We start from the raw sequence: 12163 nt of genomic DNA, 5'->3' as shown, positions 1-12163 counted from the left end.
CTTAATAGGGTGTGGACGTGCCCCCTCACAGAGAGGAAAAACATCCACAGATTTCTTTTAACGCTGGTGAAGGGTGAAGACCTGGAGACTCTCTTCCCAGAGCGCAGGTACTTCTTCAGCTTTGTCTGTTCTCTTTTTCCCCTCTGAGATTGGAGGGAATAGGATTTTTCTCGCTGTGGGAGGTTAGGGACAATCAATGTCTTTGTCCCTGCCGCAGTAAGGGTATGTATTTCTGTACTCTGAGCTGGGGGTGTGGTTCCCTGCTCGCTGAGATTTATCCATGCTCGCTCTGAGCTAGCCTACTAAAAATAGCAGTGCAAGGGGCTAGCCGCCCTGATTTCAGTCCTGTCCGAGATGCAAGGTATGTACTCGGGACAACTAGCCGCGCTCACTGCTGTGAAGACATGATTTTTTATATGCCAGCTGGATCAGAGCTAGCGCAAGTATGGCTACTCAAGCGGGGAGGTGTAATTCCCAGCTCAAAGTGTAGATGTGCCTTAATGATGACCTCTTTGCTTTCCAGCTGAGACGGGTTAGGAACCTGGGTTGAATTTCTCTCCAGCCCCATTTTTCAGAGAACTTAGTACTGCTGGAAGTTGCCAGCTGGCAGCTCTGGAAACAGAAGTGCTTTATGCTTGCTTGTTCTGGAGCTGTGTAAGCTTCCCACGCTGCCCCACCAATGTACCTGAAGGGCCCACCACAAGGTGGAGGAAGGGAATTGTCTTCATGGGCCATCCAGCATTTCTGCTGAGACTGGGGAGCCGATTGTGTGGGCAGCAGTTCTTGCAATCTATTTATTTATTGTACTTATGTCTCCCATTATCTTAGTATCCAGGTGCCTCCCAACCTGTAATGTATCTGTCCTCCTGTCACCCCTGGGAGATAGGGAAGTATGAGTATCTCCATTTGGCAGAGAGGGACTGAGACACAGTTGCACAGAAAATCTGTGATGGTGCAGGGTATGAAACCCAGGTCTCCTGAGTTGAAGGCTAGTGCCCTACCCACTGGACCATCTTTATTTTGTGTAGGAAATGGGTTGATGCTACTAACACATCACCATGAGGTCGCTGAAGAGCCATTAGAGTGGGACTGTTTTTCAGGTCCTGCTTCCCTAAGGAGGGGATTTGAACTGGTAACCTTGAGGTGAAAATCTGAGGCCTTCTCCCCAGCCCCCAACCACAGAAAGAGCTAGAGAGCACACACACACCCCCCCAGTGCTCTTCTCCCTCCCTCCCTCCCTCCAAACCTGGAGGTATCACCCAGAACTGGGGCTGCTTTGCTGATGGTGGCTTTGTAGAATCTAGACTGATGAAAGGATATTTCAGACGCCATGTCCATTCAGCCTGTGCCCTCTCATTTTTTTTTATGGCCATAAACACAGGCAAGGTTAACAGGGTAAACAATGTTGTTGTTTTTTTTGTTTTGTTTTGTCTTTTTAAATATTTATTGTACCCATTTAGTAGGGGGGTCAGTTACCTTGTCCTAGCTCTGCAGGAGTTTAGTTGTGTAAGCTGTGATCTCATTCTCCATGGGGGCAGACCTCATGGCCAAGCCCAGATGTGCTGTGGCAGACTTTTCTGTTTATCCAGCAGCTATTGGAGTGGAGGGGGGGTGGGTGGGAGAGGAGGAGGTCACATATCAAACAGATTTCTAAGAAGCATGGAGCCTTTTTCCAGAAAACCCAGCTGTGTTGGCAGATAGATGGACATTTTCCTGCAATCTCATTACCACGTTTGCTGCAAACTGTTCCTTGTTTTTAATTTTTTTTATTCATCTCACTCTTTTTTTACCTTTTACCCATTCATTTTCTCCCTCTGCCTCCTTTTCCCCCTCCATTTCCCTGTCTTAGGGTCCCACTTCCCCCCTTCTTTCCCTCTAGCCTCCCTCTAGCCATTTGAAAGTCCATGTGTTTGCTACTGTTTTGCATTCACCATCTGGCTCGTTTAGCCGCACAGCTGGAATCTGCCCCAATTAGAGTTTTAAAGAGAGGAGACTATAAATACAAATCAGCATTAACATATCATTCCTGTCCTTACACACCTATGGAAAAGCAGAACTGTTCTTACCGGATCATAACAAATTCAGCCCACAATCTTAAGAAGGCTGGCAAAGGCCCAAGGGTTTCTAGAAGGTAGATGTAATGGCCCCCAGATTTTGTGATGCTTGTTCCCAGGTCTGCATAAGACAGAGCACCTAGACACAAAATAAGGAGGGGGAATTATTTATTTATATTACAATAGTGCCTCCGGACCCTAAACATACAAACACACAGTGATAGTCCCCACCCTGAAGAACTTGGTCTATATAAACAAGATGGGAGCTCCTGGAGAGCTGTCATGGCCAAAGTGTTGATCACAGAGTACAAGGTCTTCTAGTCACAGGACAAGGACCATGATGAAGACCCAGGAAACGGTGGTTTGTGAAGCTTCATGCCCTCCTCCAGAAGGCTGGTGTCAGCATGGAAGGAGTACTTGACAGGAATGACTGGAGACCAAGAACAAGAGCTACCAACCCTGACTGACAGGAGAAGGTGAAGAAGAATGGAATATTACAATCTCCCCTCAGAGTTGGTGAACTGAGGCAGAGAGTGATTGTGACTTGCCAAGGTCACACAGGAAGTCAGTGGTTTGGAACTGAACCCAGATCTACTGCATCCTAGTCCACGAGATCACCCTTCCTCTGAGATAACAGTCGCTGCGATGGAGCACTGAGATTTAATGACTGTAAAGAGGTCATATAATATACAACCGCCTGATTATGTACTGTGGTGGCTGGTGAATTTTAGGGCAAGTGGGGCACTTTACCTGCACAGCTGAGAGGAGCAGGGTTGTAGTTGGGGGAGTTGTGAAGAAGATAGGGGCAGCAAGAGAGCTGGGAGGGCTCAGGGGTTGTCTCCCTACAGAGCCTGTCCTGTGCCCAGATCCCGCTCCCTGCAGGGGGCTGCACTGCCTGGGTGGTTCTGGCCTGTGCTCCTGGTGGCTCTGGCCCCAGCACTCCCCTGCTTGGTCCTGATTGCAATATTCCAACTCCCTCTGTGCTGACCTGCTACTTTGTGCCACCCACCCTGGCCTGGCACTGCTGGGGAAGTGGGGGATTGGGAGGGGAAGGAGGAGAGGTACTGGCTGTGACCTCTCCCACTCCCCTCACACCAGAAAGGTCAGAAATGAGTGAAACTTTTCCCTCTCTCTGCTCCCACTAGGTCTGGGGTATGGGAAGGGGGGTGTCTGACTTCCCCTTGTGATATGCCCTTGGACCTACCTGCTCCCAGGAGTCCATCCTGATGATTGGAGGGGTGTAAGCTGTAGAGCACTCTAAAGTGTTGCACTTTACCTGCCTCGTGTAGACCCTGGCAGTGTGTTCTAAATGGTACCTCTTTCACCAGCAGGGTCTATACAGGGCAGTTAAAGCCTTTACAACTTTTTACTGTTGCTACTGCCTGTGGCTTAAGCAGTGAATCTAATGCTGCAGGCCCTACTGGAAACTTTTGCTGCTCCTGTCCGACCTTGACTGTGCAGACTGAACATGTGCCACAGGACTGGTAGAGAACAACAACCTGCTGCTAAATATGAATTGCGAACAAAGGAAATATATAGCAGGTTCCTATAGATTCACTGTGTCTGTGTTTCGTTTTGAGTGACGGGCACACACACGCGTATGTATGTATGTGTGTGTGCTTATCTGCTTTGATGCCCTCTACACACCACCTGCCACTGATTACATATGAGATAGTAGTGAACTTTTCATTATACTAATAATCTAAATGTTTATCCCCGGGAAGGACAAGAGCAAACAAAGGTAGGAACACTGAGGATGCTGAAATACGAAGTCTTACAACGCACCTTTATTCTCTCAAGTCCTTAGCATTCACTATAGAAAGACCCCTTTTTCTTTTCAAATAGGGCACTTTTCCTCTGGCTTGTTTTATGGGTTCACATTTTTCACTGGATTGTTTGTCTGTGCTGTCAAGTTGACTTGAGCCATGTCCAGGCCATGGTGTTGTGTAAAGGCAGGCAAAAGGCTGGAACCCAGCAAGTTTGTGCTATGGTGATACTTAGTGCTAAGATTATTAGTGCTGAGTATTTATTATACAGTGCCTAATGTGGGCTTGGCATTGTACAGCAGCAGGACCCTGAGCCAGTGGTGGGGTTCATTAAATGTGCTGAAAAATTCTGCATTGGCCCTAGAATGCCTACGCCGTCTTCGGAGTCCTGCAGAGGACAGCTGCAGCCTGAGTACAAATAACTAGTGCTTAGTTTGTCCCCTGGCTGTGGCCTGCCATCTCAGCACTGTTACTAAAGAATATGCTACCAGACGCACTATCTTAACCTGGGACGTCAGTTCCCCAAGGGACTGGGCATCCCAGTGAGCTAATGAATAAGTATTTTGTTTCTGGAAGCGTGTGTTCCAATCCTCATTTGGTCCCAGATAAAAGTGGTAGGGTTTTTTTTGTTTTCCTGGCTTGCTCTATTCGGTGGAGAGAATTTTTGTCTAAATGAGGGGGCCTGTTCTAACATGAAAAGACACTGACTTCAATGATCTTTCAGTCAGCTTCAAAATTGCCACTTAACTGAAGGCTTCGCTTTACAGCTATGATTTTATATATATATATATATATATATATATATATATATATATATATATATGTATGTATTTACTGAAGTTTCTATTTATTTTAAAAAACTACAAACCTCTAAGCTATTCTACCACCTTGCCCCCATTAGTGTTCTCTGTACTACACAAGTGCGAGAACTTTGCCCCTTTCCTTGCACATCTTCAGTTACAGCTGGAACTTGATTCCTGTGTCCCCAATTCGTTTGGTTTTATGCCTTGTCCTTAAAACTACTGAATTCTTTAAGGTTCAACCCTCCAGTGTGGTTACACATGATTTAATTTAGTGGAGGACTATGAATGACACAATGAGTGAGACAATTATGCTTTATTTAAAATAATTAGTTAAAGCAAACAGGCGTCACAATGTGACAATACACTGCGTTGATACAAATGCTCTAAGATGAGAAGATGCATCTGGATCCTCCCCAGATGGCAAGAATGGCTAGCCTATAACCTTCTTTCTAACGGTTCCTTCCTGATAGATGAGTGCACATAATTTAAAAATAGGGTGCTACCCTTTTTATAATCACTATTAACACCCACATTAATTAGCATCAAGCCTGTCTTTTACCATATCTATATTTCCACTGCCATAATTTAAAATAGCCAATGAGGGAGTAGAAGAGGGTATTTAATATTGAACTCATCTTTAATTAACAGCTGTGTAAATGCTGCCATACTAGTAACTGTCATTATACAGAGAGCATTTTCCATAACATTTTATCTAAAACACTTGTAAAATCCAGTGAGGGCCAACAATGTTTACCCCCGACTCTAATTTATCTCTGACTTGCCTCTGAATTGTCTAACTTCACTTCACTCAGATTTTATCAGACCTCACTTGACTATTGTCAAGCCTGTTTTTAGGAAATAGGTTATTGGGCCTACTTAGGTTTCTATATAACATAACCAAGCATCATCTCTATAGGCTACAGCAGGTCTCTCCACCAACCCCATGTCAGCAAGTGTGGAAGACAGAGAGAGAGCCAGGGCTGGGGATAGAGCATGGAGCCATGGGAACTGCATATATAGAGATCTCTGCTCAAGCTAGTGAGAAGTCTGTGATCTCATCGTAATCCTTTCCACTAGGTTCCCTCTGGGGATCTCAAAACAGGCTTCAGGGGTGCAGCCTCGCTTTCCAGGTTAAGGATGCGTATTCTCATTCTGATCAAGTATCGGATTAGAAGCTGATGGGTAGGGGCTGCAGACCTGGGGGCCAGGTACAGCTAGCACCTCTGCAATGAAAATATTATGGGGGATCTGCCCCCATGTGAGTTCATGCACACTTTTGGGGAGAGGACAAAGCAAGAGCTGGATCCAGCAGGGCCTGAGAGCAGGCAGAAATCCCTGAAACCCTCCTTCCTAGCCTGGAGCTAGCTGCCCTCCACTCCTTGTGGAGTCTTATTACCTCCCCTAACTCTTTCTCTCCTTCCCTTCCCACCCCATCCCTGGAGCCTACGGGCCTGATTCTCCACTGACTGGTATCTCTGTGTAGTCTGGTTACTGAGAGATCTGGGCACAAGCAAGCAATGTGTGTTTTAATAGGGGTAAATGTATAAATCTAGGAACAAAGAATGCAGGTCATGCTTAAAGGACTGGCGCCTCTATCCTGAAAAAGAGTTGGGGCTGCTGGTGCCTAATCAGCTGAACGTGAGCACCCAGTGAGATACCATGGCCAATAGCATTAATGCAATCCTTGGATGCATAGACAGGGGAATGTCAGACCCTACAGGCATTACATTACATCTGGATTTGGACTAATGTGATGCTGCTGGAATACGGTGTTCAGTTCTGGGGCCCACAACTCAAAATGGATGTTGAGAAATTGGTGAAGGTTCAGAGAAGAGCCACAAGATTGAGTAAAGGATTGGAAAACATGACCCTCATTCCTCCCTTCCCCCTAGGCTTCAGAGCCTGAGCTGCAGCCTCTACTCAGCTATTTTTAGCATATTAGCGTGAGCCCTGCTAGCAGAAGTCTGTGAACCTGGGCTTGGAGGCTCACTTCCAGGTGCAGTGTAGACGTACTTACAGTGGTAGATTCAAGGAGCTCAGGCTATTTAGCTTCAGCAAGAGGTGATTAAGCATCACTTAGGCACAGTCTATAAATACATACACAGGGAACAAATATTTGCTAATGGTCTCTTCAGTCTGACAGGCAAAGTTCTAACATGATCTAATGGCTGGAAGTTGGAGCTAGACACATTTGTAACAGGGTAATTAACCAGTGGAATATTTTACCGAGTATTGGGGTGGATTCTCCATGACTGGCCAGTTAAGACTGGAGATTTTTCTAAAAGAGACTAATTCAAACAGAGCTGAATTCAGGGAATACTAACAAGCTGTGCTATACAGGAGGTCAGAGTAGGTGATCCCCATGGTCCCTTCTGGGTTTCAAATCTATGAATCATTCATCTCAGTGGAAAGTGAGTGTAAGACGGTACAAAATCAGACTGACGTCATTTTGCACCTCCTTTCCACTGGTGCGTCTGGCTCCAAAAGGTGTAAGGAAGTGAAGAATCAGGCTGAGTCTTTGACTTAGGATACGTCTATCCTGCAAGTGGGAGCGTGCTTCCTACCTTGAGTGGACAGACACATGCTCGCTCTGCTTGAGCTCGCATGCTAAAAATAGCAGTGTAGCCAGCAGTAGAAAGGGTTGTGGCTCGGGCTAGCCATCTGGGTAAGAAACCTGCTTGGAGCCTCTGCCTATGTACTCAGGTGGCTAGCCTGAGCTATTTTTAACACACGAGCAGAGCTAGTGTCTGGCTACCTGAGCTGGGAACCACGAGCTGCAATGTCTCCACGGCTATTTTTAGCACCATAGCATGAGTCCAAGTCTGTCAGCCCAGGTTCTGAGGCTCGCTGCTTAGACATACCCTTAAGGTAGATAAAAAGGCAATAAAAGACTTGGGGCATTGCAGCATCTGGTCTGGGGCTGGTGACTCAGGCTCATGGGGCTTGGGCTGCAGAACTATAAAATTGCAGTGTAGAGATTTGGGCTCAGTCTGGAGCCCCTGGGCTCCAGAGACCCTTCCCCTCATGAGGTCTCAGGGCCTGAGCTCCAACCTTACAGCTTTTTAATCCCACCAATTGCTTTACATTTTCCTACATGCCCTCACGAGGAAATGGGCTAGAAACATCCTTTAAAAAAAAAAGAAAAAAAGCTGAGATAAGCCCTTAGAATTCCAGCCACGTGGGGTTGCCATGGCAGCATGCTTTGTGGGTTCTGAAAGTTGGCTTTTCCCACAACTCAGAAACCCAGGGAGGCCACCTTGCCTCAGCAGGCTTTGTGCTGTGGAGCCAAAGGTTTTGAATAGGGTTTGGATTTACAGGACCGGCTCCACTGCTGCATGGAGCTTCAACTATACAGATTAACATCTGCCAAGGGTCTACCCCAGGGGTGGCCAAATTGCAGCTCTTTTTAAAGTTAAAGTGCGGCTCCCCAGCGGCTTGAGTTTCCCCTTCTTACACTCAGCAGCCTCCCCCCAGCACATTGCTTCTGGCTTGTGCCCAGCGGGGAGGGGGATCTCGGGGCTCAGAACTTCAGCAGTAGTGGGGCCCCAGGCAAGCACCTCCAGCGGGGCTGACGCCCCAAGCATTGGCAGCACATCCTGACTCTCGAACATCTGAAAATTGTTGTATGCGGCTCAGAGGGTCAGTAAGTTTGGCCACCCCTGGTCTAGTCCACATTACTCCAGGTTATTTTCTATTTGCTTTGCAGTCTTTTTACAATGTATTGCTGATAGTTCCTCTGTGTTTTCATGTGAAAATCTGCGCGTCTCTAGAACACACACAGATGTTTGCAATGTTGTAATGTTGTTGCTGTCTCACGCAGGAGAATTAGAAAAAGCAACTCACCAAATAGAGAGAGGACCCCACAAGCCAGCCAGACAACCAAGGAGAGTCCCACATTGCCGGAGTTTTGCAATACCCCTTTTGGAGCGATAAAAATGCCACTGCCAATGACTGTGCCGATAATCAGTGCGATGGCCCGCACCAGGGTGATCTTCTTTCTCAGGAACACTGCCTCCTTTCCCCTGCCTTCCTTCGCATTTGACTTTCTGCAAAATCCCATTGCTCTCTGACTGCCTTCTCTGTTTGAGCCCTGCAAGCGCAGGTCTTCCCGAGAGCTCTGTGTCTAACACCCAACTTCTAGGATTGACATACCCTCCGCAGTTTTTTTCCCCAGCCCTATGCAGGCTCCCCTCCCTCTAAGCTTTCAGGCTGCCAGAGAATGGCCTTGGCTGGAATCCTCTAGGTATAACAAGCATGAAACATACAAACAAAAACAGCAAAGTGAGAAGGTGAAAGAAGTGCTTTGTAGCCCAGGCAGAAGGGGGAGATGACATGTCACATTCTGAATTTTACACTGTAAATCCAGCTCAGTGGGACTCCAGCTTGTGGACTTGGTGGTCCCAAGCCAGTGCCTGAGCAGCCAAACCGCATTGTAAACCTGGATTCACAGTTGCTGGAGCCGGGTCTCTCAGCTGTGCTCATGCATCCACACTCCATGCTGCAGACCGTTTGACTCAGGTCTGCAGCTTGATCTGTGTTCACACTGCAAAATTACATGGCTTTGACCTACCCCCTAACAAGATCCTAGGACCTGGGGTCTGACCTGAATCAGACTGATTTGTGGGTGGTGAGAAGTGGCTTTGGGCTCAAACCTGAGTCAGAACCTTGGCTTAGTGTGCAGTTTAGATGTACCCAAAGAGCACAGTTCTGATCCCGCTTATCCTGACTTCAGAGGACTTGCTCCTGTTTTACATTAATGTAATTCAGATCAGAATCACACCCGTACATTTCCCTGTTGGCTTTATAGTGCTAATTCAAAATCCAGAAGAAACCACAAGCAGGCTCAGAGCTAAAGCTCTATTTGGTGCAAAATGTTATAGTAACATAAGGCATCTCATGGTGGATCAGAATCCTGGCCCAGCAAATCTATCTTCAACGGTGGCCAATGCCTAATACTTCAGAGGGCAGTTACCCTGCCTACAACTATCACAAGGTGTCTTGTCTATACTGAGGTTTTACCCACCAGTTTGGTGGCACTGATGCAAATCCAAGGCACTAGTGCGCTGGTCTGGTGCAGCTTATTCCAGTTTCAAACGAGACTGAAGTGCACCAGTGGGTGTCATGGCTTTCTCTGGTGCAGTTACATCAGGGTACATAAAGATCCCTATAAAAGTAACCAGCCCAGGCACTGAATCTGCTCGACCATCCATTGCTATGGTGAAAAATTTATGTTTTTACTTGCTGTACACAAGTAGAATTTTGCAAGGCTGGCCAAGCTTATTGTGCAATGCTATATGCAAAGGAAAAGTTCCTTCTGGATCCCGCACCTCCCCAGGTGATCAAATTTGCCCCTGAAACATGAGATTTGATTCCCTTTGTCTTAATATGCATACTTACAAATGCAATTACTGGTCCCTGAGTGATTTGGTTCTCTAGTAAAGCCAATTAGGGTCCAGAACCTCTGGCAGCAGTGAATCCCCTCAGCTGCCTGCAGACTGTGTGAAGCCCAGTTTGCATTTACTGCTATTTGTTCTAAATTTACCTGCCATTAATGATGCAATTATTACAAGCAAAGACAACAAAGAGGCTCAAAGTCCAGAGGTAAAATAAAGAGAAGAGAGTCTAAGGCAGGACGTGGAATGCAGGCCTAAACAGCCAAGAGAAATGGAACAAGGGAGAGCAGTGGTGAGAGTAGAGGCCTAATCTCCACAGGTAATGTCCCACCCAAGTGGTGGTAGGTACCCCTCAAGCACCTCTCTGCATCCAGTTCTATATAGCTTGATCCAAAGTGCCCCGAAGTCAGTAGGAGCCATTTCACTGACTTCAGTAGAATTTGGATCAGGCCCAAAATCACAAAGGGAAGCTTAAGGGGTTTGTAACATTCTGACTTGCTGTACAAATGCATAGGGTCGTGTAGTGTATGTGCAATGTTCAACTCACCAGGAATGGGAGGAGAGAAATTGCAGCACCTCCCACCGACTTTAACTGGAGTTGTGGGTGTTCAGGCAGTTCTGGCAACCAGCTCCTATCACTTGCATTGATTTAACTAACTGGATTTCTAAATCAGTTTAGTTAAGTCAGTGCAACCCTTTTTGTTGTCACTTTTAAACTGAACAAAGGTTTCTTTGTGTTCATAGGTGCTGACTCTGTGGGTGCTTCAGGGCTGGAGCACTCATGGGAAAAAATTAGTGGGTGCCCAGCATCCACTGGCAGCCAAGCTCCCCCTGCATTTGTCTTGCCTCCTCCTGCACCTCCTCCCCTGAGCATGCCGGGCCCCTGCTCCTCTGCCTACCTCCCAGCGCTTGCCACCACCAAATAGCTGTAGCAAGCTCTGGAGGGAGTGGGGAGGAGCGTGCTCAGGGGAGGAAGCGAGGCTGGAGCGGAGACTTGGGGAAGGGGTTTGAATGGGGATGGGAGAGGGTGGAATTGGGGGCGGGGACTTTGGGGAAGGGGTTGGAATGGGAGTGAGAGGGGGCGGGGCAGGGGTGGAGTCGAGTTGGGGCCGAGGGCATGGGGGGGTTGAGCACCCACTGGTGCCAGTAAAAGACTGTGCCTATGTTTGTACTGATTTAGCTTCATTCAGTATAGGTATAAGGCAGGCTTTATTAATGCCCTGACCCCTTGAGTATAAGCATCCCATTTAGAGGTACTGATCGAGGTGAAAATTAGAGGTGGACTAGGAATCTGTACAGGTATGTGGCTGAGCTGGGTTTGATTTGGTTCTCATCTCCCATTCCTGCAGGTGCTGGAAAGTAGCACGGTAGCATACTCAGTCCCATGGTAACAGTCTCTGGCCATGGCCAGCACCAGTGGCTTTGGAGGAAGGCACAAAAAACCCTGCAGCACACAGTGATGGGATAAACTGTTCCCAGAGAAAGAGGCCTCTGAATCCCCAGCAGTTAGAGGTTGGCTTATGCCCATAAGCAGAGGGTTTATAGTCCTTCACAAACTCTTCAGGATGTGTTTCCCTTTAGTATTTACTGTCATTATTATAACATAAGGGTGGCCAATCCAGGGATGAAGCTGATCCCTCACAGGTGGTGAGGCGGAAGGGATCATACCATAAGTCATTGGTGAAATAGCTGAAAATGGAGGACAGGGGAGCGCAGGGAATGGTTCCCACAGGAGACAATGAAAAGCAACAGATTAAAGGGTTGCTGTGAAGCTAAAATCATCTCTGAATAACTCCTTGCCAGGGAACACCCTGAATCATGAATTACAAGAACAAATAGACAATGGTTCTACTTTTTCACACCACTTACGCTATTTCTTTATCCTCTGAACTTCACTTAGCTTGGACCACGAAAGGTGGATAAGGTTCACTTTCTCTTCAGAGTTCATTTTGCTTCCTGTCTCTCATGCACTAATGTAAAATCATTGTGTGTGGCTTTACAACACTGAGTGGGAGTCTTTCCACTGGAAAAAAAACCCTGATCTGATGCTTTCAAACACAATCATGAACATGTTTTCAGTTCATATTTAATTTTAAATCAAACTTTCTTTTTTTTTTTGGTCCTTAAATAGTTGTCTCTTTTAAAAT

The 12163-nt window shown here is 46.8% G+C and overlaps 1 protein-coding gene across 2 annotated transcripts in view; it reads right to left on the bottom strand.

The window, feature by feature from the left end:
- Positions 1–8845, bottom strand: part of LOC127047505 (cystine/glutamate transporter-like) — a 29430-nt gene extending 20585 nt beyond the window's left edge. For both annotated transcript variants that reach the window (XM_050945859.1, XM_050945869.1), the window contains exons 1-2: positions 8467–8845; positions 2067–2193 (exon numbers count right to left, since the gene is read on the bottom strand). In XM_050945859.1, coding sequence (XP_050801816.1) covers positions 2067–2193; positions 8467–8683 — 344 coding nt within the window. In that variant the 5' untranslated portion in view covers positions 8684–8845. The remainder of the gene's footprint in view (positions 1–2066; positions 2194–8466) is intronic.
- Positions 8846–12163: the final 3318 nt, after the last annotated feature.

Source organism: Gopherus flavomarginatus, chromosome 1 (assembly GCF_025201925.1).
Source record: "Gopherus flavomarginatus isolate rGopFla2 chromosome 1, rGopFla2.mat.asm, whole genome shotgun sequence".
NCBI classification, from domain to species: Eukaryota; Metazoa; Chordata; order Testudines; family Testudinidae; genus Gopherus; species Gopherus flavomarginatus.
Note: the sequence above shows the minus strand (reverse complement) of the source record. Positions and strands in the feature narration are given on the sequence as shown.